The sequence below is a fragment of the Bidens hawaiensis genome, unplaced genomic scaffold (genome assembly GCF_021521415.1).
Source record: "Bidens hawaiensis isolate Kalapana, Puna unplaced genomic scaffold, B.hawaiensis_p1.1 tig00017381_1, whole genome shotgun sequence".
NCBI classification, from domain to species: Eukaryota; Viridiplantae; Streptophyta; class Magnoliopsida; order Asterales; family Asteraceae; genus Bidens; species Bidens hawaiensis.
In genome coordinates this window covers 446,313-470,876 of record NW_027492633.1, presented here as the reverse complement: position 1 = coordinate 470,876, position 24,564 = coordinate 446,313, and the positions used below count along the sequence as shown (strand labels likewise).

Genomic DNA, 24,564 nt, shown 5'->3' with positions numbered 1-24,564 from the left:
AAACGAGCGACTATGGTTTAAATTTGAACTTTGAATTCAACAAAAGAGAGAAATTTTAAAAACTTTAAAAAATAGTATACTTTTATATATATATATATATATATATATAAAATTAATAAATAAAAAATAATTCGAGCAAAAAGAACCGAACCAAACCGAGCGAGGCTTTGCTCGTGCTTGGATTGTTTATAAACCGAACCGAGCCAAACGGCTCACTTCCAAACCAAACCGAAATCGAACGAGCAATTTTCGAGCGAATAACAAACGAGCGGCGAACAGTTTGGACCGCACTAAAATTACTCGAACGAAGTCACGAACACTAACATGCTCCGGTTAATTTATATTACAACAAATAAAAACAGCTTATCAAACAAACAATGGCGGTTCCTCTATCCAATCTATCTCCTAATCTCCAAGTTTCCAAGCTCTGTTTAGGTTAGATAATCATTTTCACATCTAAACAAGCATCAGTCGATTCAAATCTTCATACTCTGTTATCACAGGAACGATGCCGTTTGGTGAACAGAACTCGTTATCCGAATCCTTCAATCTTCTGGACAAAGCAGTCGATTCTGGAATCAATTTCTTCGATTCCGCTGAAATGTAACCTAATTTCGTTTTCACTATTTGTTTACCTAATAATAATTTGACTAATTGATTAATAATGTTTTGAGATTTTAGGTATCCAGTGCCGCAGCGTGCGGACACTCATGGACGGAGTGAAGAGTACTTTGGCCGATGGCTTAAACAACGAAAAGTGCCTCGAGATCGTGTCGTATTCGCCACTAAGGTTATCTCATTCCTGATATAATAAGAATTTCATGTACAATGTGCTAGTTGTTTTTAGGCTTAGTTTAGTAACTTAACTAACTTGTATCAAAATAATATAAACTAAAAAAACGTGCGAATCAAGTAGTGTAATTATATATACAAGCAGTGTAATTATGTAATTACATCGTAGTGTAAGTTGTATATATAATTACACACAGTTAGCACGTTAATTTGATTTGTATTTGATCCAAACACTAAACAAATGATATGGATGTTATTATCTAGGAATATAGAATTATAGATTGTAAGGAATGGATTCATCATTCATGTATGAAATTTATAAGCTCAGTTAGATGTAGGATAATAGGAAGGTGTGTTGGAAGTTATGAAATTATCCATTTTGATTAATAAAATGAAGTTGACTTTTTCAGATTACGAAAATAGCTGTTTGACTTTTTTTTTAAAAATAATTTCTGATAATTTCGATTATTAACAGGTAGAATGTGTCGCCAATCAATGTCGGATTACACCCTTGATTATAATCTCTTGTGCCACGTTTTAGCTTTTAAAAAAATTATTTTTTTTTAAAAGTTTGTGGGGCCTTCGGAGCCAAAATGATCGAATCTGCGGCACCATATTGAAATATGTTGCGCCAAAAGACATTTTTCGTGCTCCGGTCAATTGGTAGTTTTAAAGAGTCAAAGGTTATTTCGTTAATTTTCTCGGTCAAAAAATGGATATTTTCATGATTTTCCATTTGTTTATTGGTTTTAAATAGAAGTTATAACATTATTTCTGATTGCAGGTTAGTGGCCCTTCGGGGCAAATGACCTGGATTCGAGGTGGTCCAACAAGTTTAGATAGCCGAAATATAAATGATGCTATCGACAATAGGTTAGTTCACATTAGTGCTAAATCTGATACTGCCTTTGTTTCAGCTGATGTAACCATTTGATGGGTGTTTTTTGTATATTGGAGAACTCATGCAGCTTGCTGCGCGCGCAGACTGATTATATTGATCTTTATCAACTACACTGGCCCGATCGGTTTGTATATTATCTTTTTAGTTATTTAAACACCTACATGGATTTAATTTCAGAATTATTTATTCAAATTTATGTTCTAAATTGTAGCTATGTTCCAATGTTTGGGGAAACTGATTATGATCCCGTGAGACAATACAATTCTGTTAGTATTGAGGAACAACTTGATGTTTTAGGAAGAGCAGTTGATGCTGGTAAGGTCCGTAATCATATCATCAAGTGGTAACGATAAATGCATCAAGTCTATTTTGTATAATGATATAGGTTCTGAAAATATGTGTAGATCAGATTCATTGGTGTTAGTAATGAAACACCGTATGGAGTCATGAAGTTCTTACAAGTTGCTGAAAATAATCCTGCTTATCCAAGGATAATATCTGTTCAGGTGGTGTTTCATTTTATTTTGACCCAACACTTTTGACCCACGATCCCTCTCATTATCCACACCCGCTGGATCTGCTATAGCTACATCTAATGAGAATATATGCATCATCATTGTAGAATTCGTACAACTTGTTATGCCGACATTTTGATTCAGGGTTGGCTGAGTGCTGTCATTTGGAGAGGTATGTTTTGCATCGGTTACTATTGTAAATGTAGGGTTGATAGTCACGAGTGGGTTCATTGGTTCAACTCGAATTAGAAACATGTTAATTTTGGGTCAACTCAAATTATACAACAGGTCAATTTGGGTCTATTCAAATTATACAACCGGTCAATTTGGTCTTAAAACTAGTTAACTTAAAACGGCCCCAAACAGGGTAGTTCTGGCCAGTGTTCACCACTGACTTTGATGCTGATGGTGGTTTTTGTGTAATAACTTATAGGGTAAGACTGTTGGCTTATAGCCCGCTTGCAATGGGTTTGCTTTCTGGAAAATATCTGTTACCCGATGGTGGTGCAGCCGATGCTCGTTTGAATCTTTTCAGAGGCAGGTATTCAGAAGGGGAATCCAGATACAACCTATCAAATCCCATCGTTAGAGAAGCGATTAAAGTACATCCAATCTCTTAGTGTGTTACATTTAATGGTTAAATATGTTTCATATTATTTTTTCCTTGTGATGGTTGAATACGCTGTATCACTTTCTGATCCAATAAAGTTTTGCAGGCATACATTTCTATTGCAGAACGTTATGGTATTCATCCGGTAGCTCTTGCAATAGGTATGTACAACAAAAACTGCTTTATAGATTTTTGGGCTTGGCTCGTTTATTATTGATTAAATATGTAATTAATTTATTTATACACACACACACACACACACATATATATATATATATATATGTGTGTGTGTGTGTGTGCAAATATATATATATATATATATATATATATATATATATATATAAAAAATTTATTGGGCAAATACCATAAAGAAACAACATTTTTGTTTTTTTCTTGCAAAAGTCCTTCAACGGGATTTTGCACATTAAAGTCCCTCTACATGCTAGATTTGAACTATATTGTGAAATTCCTTAAAACAACTAGGAACGGATGTCCAATATGTTTTAGAAAACAATTGGGATAAAAACAAATATAACTCACGTTAGAAAAAAATAGACAAGCAAAGCTTGAAGATAAAACAGAATGAGGACAGCCGGCGGACCATGAGAGGTCATTTTTTACGTAGGAAATTAGGAATAGCCTATAGGGAATCAAATACTTGACTTAGACACAAGGGATAGCCAGACGTGGGGACGTATGATTGAAATTCTCTTAAGGAAATGGTCAGACCTAATGTCAATGGTGGGGCATAAGCTCGCTCACACCTTTATTTAATTCGAAGTACCTTCCCCTGCTGGACCACTTCAACCAGATGTATCAGTTCCAAGTTTTTTTTAAAATCACACTTCTGTTCAAAATTAACATGTAAAGGGACTAATGTGCAAAAACTGTTGAGTGACTTTTATGATAAAAGAGAGAAGGTACGGTACGTTGGTTGTTTATAATATTTGTTCATATCAATTTTATAAATATAACTATATATATATATGTATATATTAATATTTATATACATAATAGGTTAGCGAGCCTAGTGAAACTCGACGTTGAAAGCTCAGGCTCGAGCTCGTTTATTAATGAGTTCTAATTTAAGCCTGAGGTCTTTTAAGCTCACTTGTTTTGAGATTTTTAAGAAGCTAGTCTCAAGTAGCTCATGACTGGCTTGGCTCATTTGCAATTGTAGATTTGATTTGTTTTCTTGTTTTTCATTATTTTGGGCAGCTTTTGTTTTGAGACATCCTCTTGTGAGCAGTGCCATTTTTGGAGCTACAAAATTATGGCACCTTGAAGAGGTTGTTAGTGCTTGTGAAGTGAAGCTTAATGTAGAGATCATGGCAGACATAGATGAGGTTCACTCAAGGTTTCCAAATCCCTGTCCCTGAGTAAACATTGAACGCTAGTTGACCAATTTCACATAATGTTAGTCAAACAAGTTAGCGCCTCTTTTAGATGTTTGTAGACTAGTGACAAAACCGTACATTTAAATTTATTAAAATTACTTCATAAATCACACACACAATGCTTTATCTGCTTCTTCTTATGGTTGGTCAAGTGACAAAAATGCTATATATATTTATTGTATTTTTATAAAATATTAGTATTTGAATAGTATAAAAGGCCCCATTTAGTTTGGTGCTACTTGCCTACATTTGAAGACCAGTCTTTGATAGTGATATATGTGTCGAAACATTCATCATATTCATTATAATGAGGGGGAATAACATACTTATCACCAGTTTATTTAAATAATTGAATCAATAATGTTTTTTTAATACTATGATATTTTTTTAGTATTTTACTCATTATAGGAAGATAAAGTTGATAAACAGGTTATTATTAGATTATTAGTTTATTTAGTGTTTTGGTTGGATGTTAGGAAATCTGTCTTATGTGTACTTGTTTTTTAACCAATAATTATAAACAGTAGAGATTACCAACAATTCTCATGGTTGAGACTGCAAACTTCTTACTTCTCTAGGTATTGATATCATTATCCCTTCTACTAGTTTAATTCACTCAAGAATTTTGTAATATATTCTACATTGACAGTCACTAGAGTGTTGTAATTTATTTACAATAAAAGGCTCAGTTGTTTTTTTGTTCAACCTGTTGTTTTTGGTATGTTGATTTCTTAATGGAAAAATAACAAATTGAAGACATTTGAGTGAATCTGATTTAAGGTTTCTGGACTTTTAAAAACTAAAGTGCAAGTGTGGGTCATTGTAGAAAGCAATTTTTAAACATCAAAAGTGGCAAAATTATCGGGGCCTGTCTGCAATCAATCCATGGTCGACCATTGACCCCCCAAATGCAGTCTCTTGCTTTATTTTATCTTTATTTTTATATTTTAAACCACCAAGTAAGGATCAAAAATTCAAAATCTTAGTTATTTTCATCAAATCAAGTAAGCCGCAAAGGTGACGTTAGAGAACAAACTAAAGTTATACAAATAAAGAATCTTAACCAATAATAAACCAACCACTAGTAAGTTCCAAGACACTATGTCAAGCATGTATAATCTTAAATATATATAAACGAAAGCTCCATAATTCTCTCAAGCTGTCAGATTGCTTTATTCTTAAATAAAGACTTCTCATGCATTTAACCCGAATTTATGGGTATGTGTATCACCAAACCCAGATAGCCCTTAAACGGTAACTAACATCTCATTATATTAAAAATTAATATTATCAAATATTTGATATGAAAATCCTATAAAATATAGATATACTAAAAATTAATATCTATTAAAAAAGATATTATTCATTATTAAGAAATAATTTTATAGTAAAAATAAATAAGTGGGTCATGGGTATCACTAAACCAATATAACTTTTAAACCGGTATAACATCTCATTTATTTATGAACCCGTTTTATCATTAAATCCTAAGTTATTATTAACTTTCTTACAATAAATAAAATTAAAATTCAAAAAAATATATAAATATTATAAACGAATAATGTAAAACAACATATAAGTATGTAAATAAATTACAATACATGTTGCGTCAAAAAAAGGAAAGAAAGGAAAAACTATATAACTAATAATCTTAATCTTAAATATATATATATATATATATATATATATATATATATATTTATATATGATGAGCATAATTACAGAACTGTAAAATTATTTAAAAACTTGAAGAACCCTTGAAAACTAGCGTTTTTTTATAAAATTTTTGTATGTTAATGTTCTTTGAGATTAGTTTTATCATTTTTACATCTATATCTACAATTATAATTTTAAAAATTAGTTTTTATACATATCTATGTTTTGTTTGACACCTATGTAAATTTGTTAGTACATAAATTTTACATATATGTAACCTTGTGATTAATATATGTAATCAAAAAATTTATATAAAATATGATAAAACTACTCTTAAATAATGTTAATATATAAAAAAAAGACAAAATGGCAAAAGACGTCCTTTACGTTTGAACGTTTTTTCAATGGTCGTCCTTTGGCCAAACATATAGCAGAAAGCATACTTCATGTTTCAAATCTATTTCATGTCACGTCCTTTGACAGTAACCACGTTAATTTTTCTCGTTAAATCTGGTCATGTGTAACACGCATGAGGGTAATTTTGTAATTTTACAATCTATTTATTAACAAATAATCTAAAATAATAAATATATAAAAAACTCTCTCTCTCTCTCTCATCCACCCAATAACACATATCCATCTTCTTCTCCCACAATAACATCTTAACCATCACCACCATCACTCACCTATCAAACAACCACCACCCATCACCTTCAACTGCAGCCGCCACCACTTGCCTCTCTATTACCTCTGTCTTCTTCACCTAATTACCGACTACGAGCACCACTTACCACCTTCCACTGCCTGCCAATTGGTCAAAACCCTCAAGATCAGCCAAAGAAAAAGCGATTTCGTCCATAAACCCTAGATTTCGAAACCCTAGGGTTGTAGACAAACACAATACCCTACAATTTAGGGCTTTTCACAACAGAGAGAGGCGCTGGCCGGAACTGGTAGTCGTCAGTTCTGTGATGCTGGCCGACGGCGGACGGAACTGGTGGTGGACGGAATTGCTGGCGGGCGGATTTGGGCTTTTCACAACAGGTTGACTGATGGAGTTATGGTTGGAGGGTGGTGGTGGTCCGACGGCGGACGGTACGGAGGTGGGTTTTGTCGGTGGTGGTGGGAGGTTGGATGGGATGATGATGATGGGTGGTGGCTAGTTTTGGTTGTAGTTGGGTTATGAATATTTGGGAAGAAGATGGTTAAAAAGAAAAAAAAAAAACCTTTTATTTATTTAAAGCCCAAATTTTAAATCAATTACCCCTGAGAGGGTAAAAAGACTAAATTGCCCTCACATGAGGTGCACATGACTAGATTTAACGAGAAAAACTAACCCTCGTTGGTGAAAAGGACGAATTGTGCAACGTTTTTTTTGAACATAAATAATGTTTTCTGTCATTAAGTTTGCTAAAGGACGACTATTGAAAACCGTGCAAACATAAATGACGTCTTTTGCCATTTTGTCTAAAAAAAATTAAAACATTGTTTGTTTGTTAAGGGTTCCTAAGAGTTCTAATTAACATTTTAGAGTTCATAAATGATACCAATCCTATATATATATATATATAACGGAACATTTTTGGGTTTTATATGTAATGAAGACTTCTCATGCATTTGACCTGAATTCACAGGTATACGTCTAACCAAACCCAGATAACATTAAACGGGTTATAACATGTTATTATATTAAAAAATAATCTCACCAGATATTTGATATGAAAATCTTATAAAATACGGATGTATTAAAAATTAATATCCAATTTTTTTAAGAAAAATATATTATTTATATTAAGAAACAGTTTTGTAGTAAAAAAAATACAAAATAAGCGAGTCATGGGTCTCACCAAACCCATAGCTTTTAAATGGATTATAACATCTTATTTATTTGTGAAACCCTTTCATTATCAAACCCTAATGCTTAACTTTCTTACAATAAATAAAATTAGAATTCAAAAAAATATAAATATTAGACACGAAAAAAAAACAAACCCTTATAACACGGAGATAGTAACTAGTTATTAAATAAAAGATTTAACTAAATAGGAGATAAGTAATCCTAAGCATTAGTATAACTTATTTACTTAAAAGTTATGCAATCATAGCATGACGTATTTAACTATGTTTATGTAAATGAGTCGAAACGAGTTTTAGTAGAGTCATAAAAAAATTCCTAAACATGTTTGATGTGTTAAAAAATGGTGTAATACAATTAAACAGGCTAAACAAATAAAAATAATAAATTATGTTTATATTTATTACACTATATTAACAATAAATAATATATTAAATATATGTGAAATTATTAATTATTATTTTATTCACTAATTCAAATATTTGTAGCCTTGTAGGTGTTCAATATTGGATTTCAAACCGATTAAACAATAATCAAACTGAACCAAATTACATTCAGTTCGTTTAAAATAAACACCATATTCACTTAAAAGAAAAACCTCACTTCAAGTACTAGATGACCCGGAGCACCCGGGTTTGAATCCTGATTCCTCCCGGTTTTACCATAGTATCCAGATTTCGGTCTGGTTAACTTGACCGTCGTGCCTTCGGGCGGGTTAAGGCTATCAGATTTTCCTGGGGAACGCTCAAGCCAAACTCGGACGCCAGCGTGGATCCGATTAAGACAACATTGTCTGGCCTGAGTGGGGTGAGGGGGCTCCTCTTGGAGGAGATGTGTCATCCCATTATTGAAAAAGTCACCGTTCAAAAAAAAAAATAAATAAATGTACTAGGAATGAAAATGTAGAGAAAAGGTAAATAATAAATTGGATATGGCTCAATGGTAGAGTACTCATTTTACTAGTGAGATGTAGGGGGTTCATACCTCACTATCACCAATTTATATGAGAGATATGAGGGATGAACCTGGCTTGCCAGGGTTCGAGTCCTGATCTCACCCGGTTTTACCGGCTCCTTGCTGTCGTGCCATTTGGCGGGCGTGAGGGTCAGGTTTTATCCGGTGAATCCCTTAATAGGTGAACCGCTAGGGGCTCCGTCCGTCCGGACTAGTGGCCGGCTCGGGCTACCTTTAGCCAATGGGGCCGCGTACGAAGTACCCGGCGTTACTTTGGTCGTTAAAAAAAAGAGAAAAAGTAAATAAATTTGTTTAAACACCACACGGATCCCAAACATCGGAAAGTAGCAGTAGCACACCATGTTATGTTATTAGCTTATTATTATTATTATTATTATTATTAAGTAAAAGCACGTCAGTCAATCTTTGGAATTTTGGTAGACTTTGAAAGTAACTTCCTGAATCTGAATAATATGATATTCTGATCTTATTATTCCACTTTTAGTGCGATTCCACCTGTTTACTCTCATCAATTTCATCCTCCTCCTACCATGGGTTCAAAGCCATGGAGTCGACCAGCTCCCACTTATTATCCACTTGAGTCATTTTGGGACACTGGTGATGACGCTCCCGGTCCTCGCTGCGCCCACACGCTCACCGCCATCGCGCCTACCAAAACTCACGGACCTCGGTTAATATTATTCGGCGGCGCCACTGCTATTGGTGGCGGACCATCGTCTCCCGTCCCTGGAATCCGTAACCATCAATCCATCCTTCATTGATTATTTACTTGTTTTACTAGAGTTTGTTTATTTATCCCCAAATTGATTGATTAGGTTAAATGTTTTGATTTTAGGGTTAGATGGTGTCACAAACTCTGTTCATGTGTATGATGTTCTCACCAGGAAATGGACCAGGTTACTTTTGTTGTTATTAATATTATTAATATTAATATTATTATTATTATTATAATTAGATTATTAATTGGTGAATAATATTCAGAATTCAACCGGCCGGGGAGCCACCATCACCGAGGGCTGCTCACGCAGCAGCTGTTGTGGGAACTATGGTTGCATTTCAGGTGATTCAAGAGTAGATTTATGTTAAATATATATAAGGTTATTAGTATATTAGGGTTTATTTCAGTTCGTTTAAAGTGCAGTTCATTACCTTTACAATTTATAATGAAAATGTATAATAATATAATTTAGGTTTTTGGTTTTAATATATATGTAGGGGGGGATAGGTCCGGCTGGGCATTCGACGGATGATCTTTACGTGCTTGATTTGACCAATGATAAATACAAGTGGCACCGGTAAGGCGGTTAATTGGTGTGGTTAAGTTTATGTGTTTTTAAGGAGTTAGTGGTTTTTGTTGAGTGTTGGTTTGGTTTGGTTTTGTTATGTTGTTTGCAGGGTGGTTGTTAGAGGAGAGGGGCCTGGGCCTCGGTATGGTCATGTTATGGATTTGGTAGCTCAACGGTACCTTGTTTCCGTTAGTGGCAATGATGGTGAGTTTATCATGTCTATGCATGTGGTCCTGGTTTCATATCTGATTGTAAAACTGTGTCCAATATTACTATCTTTAGTATATTGACTTAGAATAATAATATCCTTTTGTTTTTTAGGAAAGAAAGTGCTTCCGGATGCTTGGGCTTTGGATACTGCTCAAAAACCATATGCTTGGCAGAAACTAAATCCAGAAGGTGATAAACCTTCTGCTAGAATGTAAGTGCATAATTTAGTAGTGACTAACAGTATTCAAATTTCATTTGTTATATGAATTTAATGGCCTTTTTGTTTATCTATCCGTTAAATAGTCAAAATAGTTCTTACCATCATATTAGCCTTTTAAATATATGCTAGTCTTGATCAAAGATTACAATTAGAAAACAAACTTATCGTTATTCGTTATCAAACCAGACAATACCAAAACTAGAATTTTAAGGTTAAAACATACTCAATATAATTATAAAAATGAACTTAATAAGTAAGAGTAAATCAGGTCAAATGGTTTTTACAGTTACAAATGAAGTGTCATGTCAACTTTGAATGTTCCAAGTTATAGTTTTTGAAACATCAATTACAAATGGAAGAACATGTAACTGCATACTTTCAATAAGTGAATTAATGGACAACCAAGATGTGCAATAAATTGCTGTATTTATTTCTTACGGTTTGCAGGTATGCAACTGCTAGTGCCCGTGCAGACGGTATGTTTTTACTTTGTGGTGGAAGAGACATCTTAGGCACGGTATGTGTTATCTTTATGACTTATGTTTAGCATTGTCTTACTAATAACCCGACTTATAAATGTATTGGCACTATAATTTCGATTTGAATATATGTTAGCACTGTATTGTCATTAAACTATATATATTTTTGATAAAATTATTGGTTTTGTGAGTGTATTCTTAGTTTTAAAATGCACAAAGTAGGAGGGCATAATGTGCGATGCGCACAATGTGTTGATGAGATCGCATCGCTGCAGTTGATGCGATGTGATTCCATGATGCGCGTGTGATGCGGTTGATGCGACACATTATGTACTTGACCAGTATTTGAACAAAATTGTACCTTTGGTTGCAACGGGGGCATGTTTTCCAAATCTGATGAAACAGTTCTGGCCATCGTCTGAACAAGTTTGATCATCAATTGATAGATCTAACCGTTGATTGAGCAATGGGTACCGTTTGATTATTTGAACAATTTAGGCCACAAATTGAACAAATCTAACCAGAGATGATGAGAATATCTTGTATTTTAGTGTTTAAAATTCAAAAACATTTTTTAGTGTTTATTTATAACAAAAGCCTCACATATGATCGCCTTATGGGATTAAACATATTTGAGTGCTACACATTTGAAACCAGGTGTGTGTTGAATTTGCAGCCGTTAGCAGATGCCTACGGATTGCTCATGCCTAAAAATGGTCAATGGGAATGGACACTTGCACCTGGAATTTCACCGTCACCAAGATACCAACACGCAGCGGTAATTTATAATTATTTAATTGGTGTATAACTTACGCTGAATTTTAGTAAAGCTACTTATGTATAGAATCAGTTTGTCATGCAGCTGTAATTAATAGTTATTTAATTGGTCATTGGTTTATATATCTCACCAGGTGTTTGTCGGGGCTAGATTGCATGTTACTGGAGGTGTTTTGAGGGGAGGTCGAGCAGTAGATGGTGAAGCAGCTGTTGCAGGTTAATTTTAAATCTATTAATATTTTATACATAACATAAATTGTAATATAATTGATACTAATAATATATAAATCGTTTTCAACGTGAATACATATACAGTTTTGGACACGGCTGCGGGTGTTTGGTTAGATAGACATGGGATGGTGACTTCTACACGCAATAGTAATAGCAAGGGCGGGCAAAGTCAACCCGAAGATTCTTCTTTGGAGCTCATGCGGCGAGGTAGGCATGCCGCTGCATCCGTTGGTGGCCGCGTGTATGTCTATGGCGGTCTTAGGGGAGGTAAGTTTCCCAAAATACCCTTTTCTCATCAAGCATGTCGTATGTGTCTGTTGCTGCTGTTGCATAATATTAAATTGTTTCATGTCTAGCAGATGTGTTGTTGGATGATTTTCTTATCGCGGAGGATCCAATTGATTCTGATTCTCCTATGTTAACGTCTGAAACCGCCTCAAATGTGACGAGCCCGAGGGCTAACAGTTTAAGCCCGTTTGGTCGTATGTCTCCTGACAGTAGACCTGAGAGTCCTTCGTTTGGTAGTTTAAGGTTCGGCCTGTTTTTTCTCTTCTTCCTATAACTAGGGGTGTAAATGAGGCAAGCTGAGCCCGTGTTCGGCTCGTTTAGAGTTCTATTTGTAAAGCTTGGCTTGTGAGCAGTTTTTTAAGCTAGCGAGCCAACCTCTGGTAGCTAATGAGCGGCTTAGCTTGTTTACACCCTATAAAAGTGACTAGAATAATGTTATCGGAATCTGTTATGTATATTTAACATGGGTCGAAAACGTCTCAAAAGTCTTTTAACATTTTATCCAAAATTTACAATAATTTAGTTTCTTTCCAGTATGAACAAGGAATCTATGGACCGGCTGGCAGAAGCATCCGCAGCTGAAGCACAAGCTGCTAATGCTGTTTGGCAAGCTGCACAGTCACACACTATGAACCCAGACGAAACACCCATTTCAAACGACCCACAACAAGCAGAAAACAATTCAACAAGTGGTGATGACACAGAGAGAGACGTTAAACTGCACCCGAGAGCTGTATGTGTTTCTCAACCTTGATCTTCTGTTTGATAGTTTCAAAAACAAACAAATTTGACAGTCGTCTATTAGTTTGGGTTGGTTATATCAGTTCAGTTTTGTCAATTATTTCGGTTACGATTCGGTTAATCGGTTTTATACATGGCAGGTTGTGGTTGCCAAAGAAACTGTAGGAAACCTTGGTGGTTTGGTCCGACAATTATCATTAGATCAATTTGAAAATGAGAGTAGACGAATGATTCCTTCTGGAAACAATCTCTCGTATCCAACTAAAAAGTTCACGAGGCAACCGTCACCTCAAGGCTTGCATAAGAAGGTGAAACAACATTTTCATTTCACATATTTCTATATACAAACACTGAAATATTATTTGTTATTCATCTTTGCAGGTCATATCTACTTTACTCAGGCCCCGAAACTGGAAACCGCCTGCTAACAGGGGGTTTTTTCTCGATTCTTATGAAATCGCCGAGCTTTGTTATGCTGCTGAACAGTTATTTTTACACGAGCCTACGGTTCTTCAATTAAAATCCCCGATTAAAGTGTTTGGTGATTTACATGGTCAATTTGGGGATTTAATGCGGTTGTTTGATGAATATGGATTTCCGTCTACTGCTGGAGACATAACGTATGCTTAAAATCCAGTTTTCATTGTTTAAATTTGTTGGATTTGAATTGGGCTGAAATTGACTCTTGTTAAACAGATACATTGACTATTTGTTTCTTGGAGATTATGTTGACCGAGGGCAACATAGCTTAGAGACGATTACTTTACTTCTTGCCTTAAAGGTATGCTTACAAGTTATAAGTTATAACCCTGGTTATGATTTTTTATTTACTTTGTTTTATTGTTTTTTTTTGTTTTCAGATTCAGTATCCCGAGAATGTTCATTTGATACGTGGGAATCATGAGGCTGCTGACATAAATGCACTCTTTGGGTTTCGGCTTGAGTGCATTGAGAGAATGGTAATAAGTGATTTCATGTGCCATTTTTGGATCCGTTTAGGGGTAAATGGGTCAAGTTATACTATTAGGGGGTGTGCATGGGTCGGTTTTTGAGTTTTTGGAAAGTGTTCGGTTTTGATTTTTTAGGTTTTTTGTATTACAATGGGTTTGGTTCAGTTTTGGTGTTACCATTTTGGGTTGAACGTTTCGGGCTAATGACCTTGAATAATAAATTTTGACCTGAAACTTTAGGGCTATTTTTTTTTGTTAATTGATAATTCATTGATTACTTTACTCGGCATCTAAAACTGAAATTTTGATCTAAATCATTTATTAGTTTCTTATTGTTTAACTAAAATTCGTGTTTTCGGTCTGGTTCGGTCTTTTCAGTTTTTGGTTGATAGCAAAACTGAAACCGAACAAACTGTTGGTTTTTTACTGAGTTTGGGTTTTTTCAGTTTGGTCACGTCTGTTTAGTCCGGGTATGGTTCAGTTTTTATTCATGCATGCCCCTACTCTATTTTTAACTGATCAAATGTCAAAAAAGAATTAGAGTCTTATTGTAATAATATTGATTTTGCAATTGTATTTAACACATGAATGTACAAAATTCATAAAAGAAATATAAAAAGAAGGGTTTACGGTTTTTATAATATTTTTATGGTCTGTATAATATTCAGGGGGAGAATGACGGAATCTGGGCATGGTCACGGTTCAACCAACTGTTCAACCATCTTCCACTCGCAGCACTGATTGAGAAAAAGATAATATGCATGCACGGTGGCATCGGGCGGTCGATACATTCAGTTGAACAAATAGAGAAGATAGAAAGACCGATAACGATGGATACTGGATCTCTTATTTTGATGGATTTATTATGGCAAGTTTATTATTCATACTCTACTTTTGGTTTTACTTATGAAACTGTGTTTTGAGGTTATCTCTTTTTTGCAGGTCTGACCCTACAGAAAACGATAGTGTGGAAGGTCTAAGGCCAAATGCTAGAGGACCGGGTCTTGTCACTTTTGGGGTATGAAACTAATGTTTTTTATGAATAAATAGGTCAAGCCAAATAAAGTTTAGTGAAAAAGATAAACTGGTCAAACGGGCGGAAAGTCACCCAAGTAGGGGTCAACTAAATCTGATCCAACCTGTTTCAACTTGAACAAAACATTAAGTCTCTTACATTGACCCGTTAACAAACAATTAGCCCATATCATTTCTGAAACGACATGAACCCAACACGGAATTCGTGAATTTGGGTCTGTTTTGTGTCGGACCCAACACTTTTAGCTAAATGGGTTGTGTTCATGTTAACTTGGTGGGTTCACAAGTTGACCCGTTTATTACCTTTTTAAATGTGTTTTGCGTCATAAATTAAATTGGTTTGGTATTTTATGCCAAAACTTAATTTTAATAAGAAATTGACATACAAGACTTTATGATTAAAATGTAATTGTTTTATATTCTGTTGCATTTTTGTCCTAAAATTGTAGTTTTAAAGTATTAATATGCCAAAAAAAATTGGGTTAAACGGGTCGTTCTCATGTCAACCCATGAATATATGTATCATGTTCAGGCTCATACATGTCATGGCTGACACCATTTTCAGGTTCATGTCATGTTCGGTCAGATCAGCCAATTTGCCAACACAACCCGTTTAACACACTTAATATTAATGTTTATATTTTACTTTTGCAGCCTGACAGAGTTACAGACTTCTGTAAAAGAAACAAACTTCAGTTAATTATAAGAGCACACGAATGCATAATGGATGGGTTTGAACGGTTTGCTCAAGGCCAGTTAATTACCCTTTTTTCCGCCACTAACTATTGCGGTAAGCAGTTTTCGTTTAACAATATATAACAATCAATTAAACGCAAACACGCTCTAATTATGGTGGTTGAATTATAGGGACTGCAAACAATGCGGGAGCTATATTGGTAATCGGTAGAGGACTCATGGTGGTCCCAAAACTGATCCACCCTTTACCGCCGCCACTTTACTCGCCAGAAACATCTCCAGAACATGTTCCAGATGACACATGGATGCAGGTATATTTAATACATTAAGGTTGTTAAATTAAATGTTGTGAATGTAGTTATTGAATTTATGGAATTTTGTTTGTTTTGGTGTAGGAGCTTAATAATCAAAGACCACCAACGCCTACCAGGGGTCGACCCCAGCCTAATCATGACAGGAACTCACTTGCATATATTTGATTGGTGATATGATTTGGGGATTTTGATCTAAGTTATATATACACAAGAGATTAAGATCATATTTAGAGTACATAAGGTTTGTTAATAGGTTATTGTTTGTTATTTGATTGTTTGATAAAGTGATGATGAGATGGTTTGTGTCTCATAATATCTAGGATTTTTTTTTCGTGTGATTTGAATAGCTTCTGCATTTAAAATGTGGACACTTTGAAATCATAATCTTGAGTTAGATGCTTGAGCATAGTAATTAACTAATTATCTTGAAATAGATTTTCAACTTATCAACTATATTATAAATTTCACCTAAATGTAACATTGCAAGGCTATTTTGTATGTTTAAAAATTAAAATCATAGCAGGCTCATGTAAAATATATTTTCTTTTCCAAAAATGCTAGCTTAAAATCTTTTACTACCTCCACCGTCAAACTGGATATATCTAAAAAAAAACAGAATTTTATTAAACTCAATATAAAAAAAATACATCTGTCATTTTGGGGAAATAAGGAAAAACCTGTTAGTCACTTAATTTCATATGGATAAATAAGGGGTTAGTTAACGTACAATAATCGTTTAACGTATATTACGTACGCGAAATACGTTCAATTTTAATATTACAAATACATTCAAGCGAAAATCCAAAACCTAAAACCTTCACGCTTGAAACCTGTTACTTTCAATGTTAAAACCCATCACTAAAAGTCAAAATTGATCGATTAGAGATTCAAATTGATGATTAATTGGATCAATTTTAAAGATTAATTGATCAGTTGGCTTCAATTCCAATTCCAATTCTTATCAAAAGCTAAACAAATCTGTGAATAACAAAAGGCGACGATGTATCACAATAGTGGATGGTGATTTCGACGGTGACGGATTGCTGAATGGTGACAGTGAATGTGGACGGAAATGACAGGAGCGGAGGTGGACGAAGACCGGCTTGCGTGGTTGTAATTTTAGGGTTAGCGTGTTTTTTTTAAATCAACGATCTAGACTGTCGCGTATGTAATACATGATAAAAGATTATTGCATTGGATCCTTTATCAGTGACTATACACACAATCACACATCAATAACTACCAACCTAACAACATTGTCAAAAATGTGCCATATGAGTTGATACTTGCAAACTATATGAACATGATGTGTTAGATGGATACCAGCAGACACCTTCAACAGATGTTGATATAATCACTTCAATTAAAATTTCAATTTTACAAACAAAACGCATTATTGCATAAATAAAATTTTCAATTTTTGACAAATTCTACAAACCAAACACATAGATAAAAATTCCAATTCTAAGAAATTTTACAAACCTAACAGATAAAAAACTAGAATTCAAATTCCATTTAACTGAATTCTAGCGAACTAAGCACCCTTTTAAGTGGTTAAATTGTATGCTAGTGGTTTTAAAACACCTAAAACCGTTTAGTACTGACGTGTCACTATTATAGAATCAGAACCTTTAGGGTTGTTCAAATAACCCATGAATATTTTACAGACATCTAAATTGGACCAAACAGAATTCTCTAACTCAACCAACATATCTAATTGAATCAAATAAGTTATAAGGTAAATAAATAGTACCATCTCTTAAAACACCAATAATACAACATTAATCAATAAAGAAAAACATCATTTTTATAACTTAAGGCAAAACAAAACTTGGGCTTTTTAAAACCAATAACATCTTCTAATGACAAAAAAAACACAATCATACTCTGTTACCATTCATCTCTTCCCTGCAATCTTCAACAACGGCGAGACCATACCTTGTATTTCCTGCAAAGATTCTTGAATCCTGATCTCCTCCACAACCAACCGCTTTAGATACCTAACATAAACCTTCAACTCATCCGACCCATTAATATCATCAACTCGATATTCCACAACTTTCTTTGCTAACACAATCAACACACCTGCATACCTCGGCACCGTACAATACTTATGTAAAAACCCCAACAACAAACCGAGCTCATCCGTTCCCAAATTCAACACACATTTCATCAACTTCTTTCTTGACACCAGTTCTTCAATAACCGCCACTACGTTTTCAGGGTTTTTAGCCTTTAATGCAGACACCAAAGCTTCTTTATGATGAAATTTCTTTAATAACTTATCATGTTCCGCAAGCTTCACCCTTTTTGGTCTCATTATCAAATAATCCCCTTTTGAAGGCTTCTCGCTTTGACCACGGCTAAAGTAACGAAAGTAAGACGGTCTTAACACTCTCTTTTCCGGCTCGTCCACCGCTCCAAAACCTATGTAGTTCCCCCACTCGCCTTTAACCGGTTCAACCTTACCAACAGTCTTTCGTTTCGCGGCAAACAGAACCCCATTTGCAGACCCGACCACACGAGTCGAACAATCTGGTGAGAAGGCAACCGACCCTAGTGGTGCAGGGTATCTTTTCGAAAACGTGACCTTTAACGTCGAGTAATCAAACACTTTCAAATACCCGTCTAACGAAACACTCATGATTCGACTTTGATCCGTAAAATTAGGGCTGTCGTTACCGATTCTACCCACGCAGAGCGACGTCACCGTCTTATTATGCTTTTCCATCGTATACAACAACTTCCCACCACCGATCACATCCCAAATTTTAACAACGCTCCCACCCGCAGTCGCAATTAAACCACCAGAAGGTAAATAAATCACATCCTCAACGGGAGCCCCGTGATTAACCGTCAACATTGAGCCTTTACCGGACACCCTAACATCCCAAACCCTAACCGTATGATCATACGAACCCGTAACAAACATATCATCACTCGAGGGAGACCCATCGCCACACCGAACATAATCCTTATGACCAATTAAGTCGTGTTTCCTTTTCCCCAACTCAATATCCCAGTACTTAACAACGGCATCATCGCCTCCGGATAACAAATGAAGCTTATCGACACGCGGGTATCCGACAAAATGAACCGGACGTGTATGCTCTTTAAGGGTTCGGAGCGCAGACCGTTTTTTGACATTAAACACCTGGATTACACCGGAGTGTGAACCGGCAGCGAGTAATTGGCCGTCGGACCGGAAGGAGGCTGACGTGGCGACGTCTTTAAAGTCGTTGATGGTGGATTTGGGTTGAAGGGTTTGAGAAGAGAAGATTGTGACGGTGGCGGAGTGTGTGGCGGCGAAGTGGTGTGGTTGAGATGGTGAGAAGGCGAGTGAGGTTATGGATGAGACTAGGGTTTGTGTTTCTTTGGGTCTGAATGAATCCCAGTACTTGGTTTCTGGAGATGATGACTTTTTGTTGGTGGGTTTGAGTTTGGGTTTAACGGCGAATGTTTTGACGATGGGGTCTGATGGATCGTTGATCGCCATTGAAGGAGTTGAAGAAGAAAACGCAGGCTGTTGTTGTTTTAGGGTTTTAGGGTTTTGGTTTGATGGTTCTTTGTTTGTTTATATGATGAAGTATCTTTGGGCTTTTGTTAGTTTAGTCACGTTGTTTAACAACTTGTAGTTTGGCCAGTGTATAAATTAACGGTTGTCGCTATTATTTGAAACCCAACCCGAAAAACACGTACCCGAACTCGAACTAATCCAACCCGAACTAATCCAACCGAAAAACCTAAACCCAAGAAAAGACTAACACGAACTCGAACCGAAGTAATTCGGGTTGGTTCTCGGGTTTGATTTATAAGTTTCGGGTCAACCCGATTAAACTTTAAGTTTTGAAATTACATATATTTTTAGGTATATTATAGATTGATTGTTTATTGTTAATTTATGTTTTCAGTTTATTACTAATAGCAACCGTATTTGAACAACCAAATCACATCCGATAGAAGACGATTATGGTTCGTGTTAGTTTTACTCTTATGTTGGATTGTTTTATCAAGTTATATTGGTTTATTATTTGATTATTTTCTTACGAGCAAAGAATAATATGTTATTTTAATTTTAACATTGTAGTTTTTTTTACTTTTTTTTGCCTTTTATTTTGGTTTCTAGGATACTCGAAACCTGATTAACCCAACCCGAAAACCCAAACCCGGATTACCCGAACTCAAAAAACCCATGAGAGATTCGGGTTGGGTTTCAGGTCAAGATTTAAAACTTTGAAACCCGAAGAACATCCCTAGCCATAGTCGATTAGGGTTGTTCACGAGCCGAGCTCTAGTTGAACCATGGTGGGATCGGCCTCAACCTAGAAGTTAATCGAGGCAGATCGGGTCAAGCTCCAGCTTGAAGTTAAATAAGCCTAAGATCGAGCCGAGCGATGAGTCGAGATTGGCTCGGTTACAAAAATGAGCCAGCCTGACTCAGGTTGTTTCAAAATCAAGTTTTTTAGCTATATATTCGTGTTTTTATCGAGTGAGCTACGAACCTGAGCTTTTGTATAACCCTATTAAGTCCATGTAGTGTGATCGATTTCTGGTCGGTTCAGTCCAAACCAGAGGAGAGCCCATGAAATCCAAGAATACGTGTCGGTTAGAATTTCTAAATTATATATTTTATCGAACTACGTGGTTAGCCAAACATCATAAATGAATCTAGAGCAATGATTCAGTTTCAATAAGCACAAACTGGTTAAATCGGTTCACATCCATCTTTATCTTTTGTTCATCATCAGGATTCGAATTGGAAGAAGGATGCTTATCTGGAGTTCACGATCAGGCTTCCATTGGTTCGAGTTCATCATCAAGTTCTTCAAATGACATAAGCCACTCCAATCAACAGACTCCGCATAACCTTGTAGCTTGAATAAGTTGATGGTGTTATATACGTTTTTGGTCATTTGGATGCGCATTATGTGACCATGAATCCAAGTATGCATTTTGCTCGTAGAATTTAGTTGAGGTTTTATATCGAATGGGTTCAAGTAATACCTCTTACAAAGAGAATAATTATGAACAACTTTAGTCTAACGAGAATTCGTTTATTAATGATATTTTGACCAGAGTTCACACGTATGATATTAAGCGGGATCAGAAATTTATCAGATATGATGTCGTAGGCATGATTTGATAGACCTAAACCTCTCCGAGGACATGGTTGAGGATGGGAATTCGTGGAGAAGTAGAATTAAAGTTAAGGATTTTTAGAGAGAATTGAATACCTTAGGGCTTAGACTTAACTTATTTAGGTCACATACCATAATGGTATTTCCCTTACATATATTATTATTATTATTATAATTATTATTAGCTTTTATATAGCTGTTAAACTGTGATCTTATTATTAATATTATTATAATTAGCAGTAGTTTTTATATAGCTGTTAAACTTTGATTTCCTTTATTTTGCTTCATACACATGTACTTAGAGCCGAGGGTCTCTCTGGAAGCCACCTCTTTATTCCTTTGGATAGAGGTACGGTGTGCCTACATCCCACCCTTCCCAGACCCTACTTATAGCTTTGCTGTCGGTGGGATTTTACTGGGTATGATTGATTGATTGATTGATTGATGTCGTAGAGATTATTACAAGTTTTTCGATATGTTTACAAGGTAGAAGCTTAAATACAGAAAACCAATCCAACTTAAATGGTCTGGTCTCAGGTTTTGAAATTCCGCATTTTCTGTCTCGTTCTCAGGCCGGTCCAAGTAATTAGCATGTTATAAACTAAACTAAAAAACATGACAACTAAATCATGTAGCAGATGAAGTAGTAATTGATAAACCAAACATAAAATCACAATCATGCGCAATTCAAACTAAAATAAATAACCACGATTAAAAGTCGAGTATAAATACACAGACATGCACAAAACACAGATAAGAATGTGCATACACGATTATGGTCAATCCTCCCATACGCAAACCATGTACCTCTGTCACCACGCCACAACCATCAAACCTGATTAGTTGAACCAAACATCAAGACGCGAGAACAATAACTTCAACCAGATGCTGCCATGGATTCTATTAGAAGCTGGTAACCTTCAGGTACGGTTGCCTGTGCGCGAACGCACCCAGCTAATGCTGGAACATCAGAATTCACGTCAAGAAACCTTCCTAGTAACAGCAGTAAATGAAAGTCAGAGATTCTCTTCACGAAAGGAAGACTCTTAGTACGATCCAAATGGGTCTTTAAGGTTCTCATTGTGATCACTGTGTTTCGATTTTCAACTGGAAATGTTGATGATAGCGGACCCTGCAAAAGAAGGCGTGTTAATAATACAGAAACTTAACTATATGAAGAGTGTCCGTGTGTGATTCTGTTTGAAGTTGCAATACTAGGTTAATAAGATGTTAATGTTCGTTTATTTAATATACGAACGAACATGAACAAAAAATTTGTGTTCGTTTAATTAAAAGAACAAACATGAACGCATGTTTCATTCGTTCATTTAAGTTCGTGAACGTTCGTTTGCTTGTTTTTTTATGTTCATTTATGTTTATTTACATATTAATAGAAAATAATTAAACATAAACTTGACGAGTCAGCTAGTTAATGGTTTTCACATACTAATACTTTAAATATACATTTATTATAACAAAAACAATCATATTTTGAATATAAAATCGTACGTAAGATTTCCTTTTTACATGTAAATAAATTTTGGCTTAAGATACCTAACCAATGATTTACAATATAAAACATTTTGAAAAAAATGAAAAATGGGTTGTTAGTTGACCCAGACACAACCCGTGTAGCTAAATGGGTTCGCGGGTCCTTCCACAAAAACTGATGTAAACCCGTTTATATCGAGCCCAAACCCGAGAATTTTGTGTTAGCTTAGCATCGTGTCAGAAATTCACACCCCTACTTGAAGGCTACTCGTCTAGCTTTATGTTAACAGATATTGGTGAGGCGCGTAAGTTTTTCCTAACGGATTCTATGGTTTCATAAAAAAGAGTGTTTTTATAGCAAAACATTACTGCAATAAATATACAAACAAATTCAAAATCAACGATCAAATAAAACATCGAGAATGAAGAAAGAACCTGATGATCAAAGATCTTGACAACCACAAGAAAGAAATCATTATCCACCTCCCTAGTATCCTTCCCACCAACCACCACATCCTTCTTCATCTTCGACAGCTTCGGGTCCGCATCCTCCGCAATCTCACTCTCAAACCACCCTTCCTTAAACAACTTCACACACAAATCACTCATCTGAAATGCCTCGAAATGCACATCCGCACCACTGTCCTCATTCACCTCCAGCTTCACCACCACAGTCACCCACTCCTTCAACTCACTCTCCGCCTGCAACTCCACCGCCTGCAAAACCTCCCGGTTCGACAAAGTATAATCCTTTTTCGTCTGCCCGACCGTCTGCGTAAAGATAAACCCCAGTTTCCTCATCCCTAACCCCAACGCAATCGCTTCCACGATCCTCTCCTCATCCGAATCCCTAAACAAAGCCAAATTCTCCTCCGTCCCTTGCTGCGGCTGCTCGTAAATGAAATCCACCTCCAATTTCCCCTCGTCCGACACCGTCCCGTACATAAACCCGCCCCGCTTCACCGCAAAAGCCAAACTTTCATTCACATAATGCTGAAACCCGTTCGCAGCGTCTCGATCGAACGACACGGAATCACAATTGGGGTTTTCTTGGCGGGTGATTCTCATCTGTTTGGCAATCAAATCATCCATGGTCATCTTCCGGCCGAATGATCCAGCAGGTGCGAATTTAGGGCCGGCGATGGTACGTTCACCGTCGTACGCGAGGAATATTATTGAGCCGTGGGTTATTCCAAGATTGGAGATTAGGGTTTGTGGGTTTGACATGTCGGTGAATTGGGCGATTTGGGATGGTGATTTGGCGAGTAAAAGAGATTGGTTTGTTGATAATGTTTGGTTTTGAATTGGGACTCGGAGTTGTGATTCGATTAGGGTTTTGAGGTGTGCGATTGTGATGTTGGGGTTGTCGATCTGTAATCGTTCGATTCCGTCGCGGCTTCGGATTCTGATCAACATACTGTCTTGTGATTTGAATGATGATGGTGAATTGATGGTGATTATGATAATAACAATAATAATAATAATAATAATATGCAGAATGAGTGATGGAACAAGATGAAGATCTCTTGGAGAAGAAAGATGAAGGAAGTGAGTTTTATACTTTTATTATTATTTTGCGATTGATGAAGTGGTGGTGGTATTCGTGTTTTTAAGGCTTTGTGTTGTCAAGTTAAGAATCATACGAGTGTTATGTTTGGGCCAGGTTTTTGTTTGGGCCTGGGTTAACGTTTTTAGTTATTTGAATTTTGAAACCCATGTTTGTTTATAATTTGATTTTTAATAATGGAAATTGATATGAGAGGGTAGAGGTGCACAAATCGGGTTTTTTCTAATACTCGGGTTCGGGTATGGAACCGGTTTCGGGTATGATCGGGTATTGAAAAACCGGGTATTGAGAGAAATCGGGTAGGGTTCGGGTAGGGTATTGAGGAGAAAAACTCAACCCTATGTACCTGGGTAGGGTATGATCGGGTTCGGGCATTGGAACCGGGTACGACCGGGTATTAATACCCAGTTTTGAATTTATAACTTTTGTATACATTTTTA

The 24,564-nt window shown here is 35.8% G+C and overlaps 3 protein-coding genes and 1 pseudogene across 3 annotated transcripts; 2 read left to right on the top strand and 2 right to left on the bottom strand.

Moving 5' to 3' along the window:
• The first annotated feature begins 375 nt into the window (after nt 1–375).
• Nucleotides 376–4,475, top strand: LOC143553825 (uncharacterized). The gene is made up of 11 exons (XM_077043727.1): nt 376–435; nt 504–603; nt 682–790; nt 1,577–1,665; nt 1,761–1,817; nt 1,905–2,013; nt 2,098–2,199; nt 2,316–2,380; nt 2,642–2,810; nt 2,925–2,979; nt 4,037–4,475. The coding sequence occupies exons 1-11, from the start codon at nt 378–380 to the stop codon at nt 4,195–4,197; spliced, it is 1,074 nt and encodes a 357-aa protein (XP_076899842.1). The 5' UTR covers nt 376–377; the 3' UTR covers nt 4,198–4,475.
• Nucleotides 4,476–9,077: 4,602 nt separating this feature from the next.
• Nucleotides 9,078–16,314, top strand: LOC143553854 (serine/threonine-protein phosphatase BSL1-like). The gene is made up of 21 exons (XM_077043756.1): nt 9,078–9,436; nt 9,537–9,597; nt 9,683–9,761; nt 9,917–9,996; nt 10,097–10,191; nt 10,309–10,408; nt 10,865–10,934; nt 11,573–11,674; nt 11,808–11,889; nt 11,989–12,171; nt 12,264–12,435; nt 12,727–12,925; nt 13,074–13,241; nt 13,315–13,553; nt 13,630–13,714; nt 13,794–13,892; nt 14,552–14,751; nt 14,826–14,901; nt 15,573–15,708; nt 15,786–15,925; nt 16,010–16,314. The coding sequence occupies exons 1-21, from the start codon at nt 9,232–9,234 to the stop codon at nt 16,091–16,093; spliced, it is 2,655 nt and encodes an 884-aa protein (XP_076899871.1). The 5' UTR covers nt 9,078–9,231; the 3' UTR covers nt 16,094–16,314.
• A 1,272-nt stretch (nt 16,315–17,586) lies between these two features.
• On the bottom strand, nt 17,587–19,490 carry LOC143553853 (protein SLOW WALKER 1 pseudogene; annotated as a pseudogene).
• A 2,262-nt stretch (nt 19,491–21,752) lies between these two features.
• Nucleotides 21,753–24,025, bottom strand: LOC143553852 (NPL4-like protein 1). Its single transcript, XM_077043755.1, has 2 exons — nt 22,993–24,025; nt 21,753–22,198 (listed from the first exon to the last, which is right to left on the bottom strand). Exons 1-2 carry the CDS (start codon nt 23,971–23,973, stop codon nt 21,944–21,946), a joined length of 1,236 nt encoding a protein of 411 aa, XP_076899870.1. The 5' UTR covers nt 23,974–24,025; the 3' UTR covers nt 21,753–21,943.
• Nucleotides 24,026–24,564: the final 539 nt, after the last annotated feature.

Coding starts and splice junctions, on each gene's coding strand:
- LOC143553854 (XM_077043756.1), top strand. CDS start 9,232: ATGGGTTCAAAGCCATGGAGTCGACCAGCTCCCACTTATTATCCACTT. Junction 11,675..11,807: donor CAAGATACCAACACGCAGCG/GTAATTTATAAT, acceptor ATATCTCACCAG/GTGTTTGTCGGGGCTAGATT. Junction 14,902..15,572: donor CGGGTCTTGTCACTTTTGGG/GTATGAAACTAA, acceptor TTACTTTTGCAG/CCTGACAGAGTTACAGACTT.
- LOC143553852 (XM_077043755.1), bottom strand. CDS start 23,973: ATGTTGATCAGAATCCGAAGCCGCGACGGAATCGAACGATTACAGATC. Junction 22,199..22,992: donor TCAAGATCTTTGATCATCAG/GTTCTTTCTTCA, acceptor CTTCTTTTGCAG/GGTCCGCTATCATCAACATT.
- LOC143553825 (XM_077043727.1), top strand. CDS start 378: ATGGCGGTTCCTCTATCCAATCTATCTCCTAATCTCCAAGTTTCCAAG. Junction 791..1,576: donor GTGTCGTATTCGCCACTAAG/GTTATCTCATTC, acceptor TTCTGATTGCAG/GTTAGTGGCCCTTCGGGGCA. Junction 2,200..2,315: donor CAAGGATAATATCTGTTCAG/GTGGTGTTTCAT, acceptor TCATCATTGTAG/AATTCGTACAACTTGTTATG.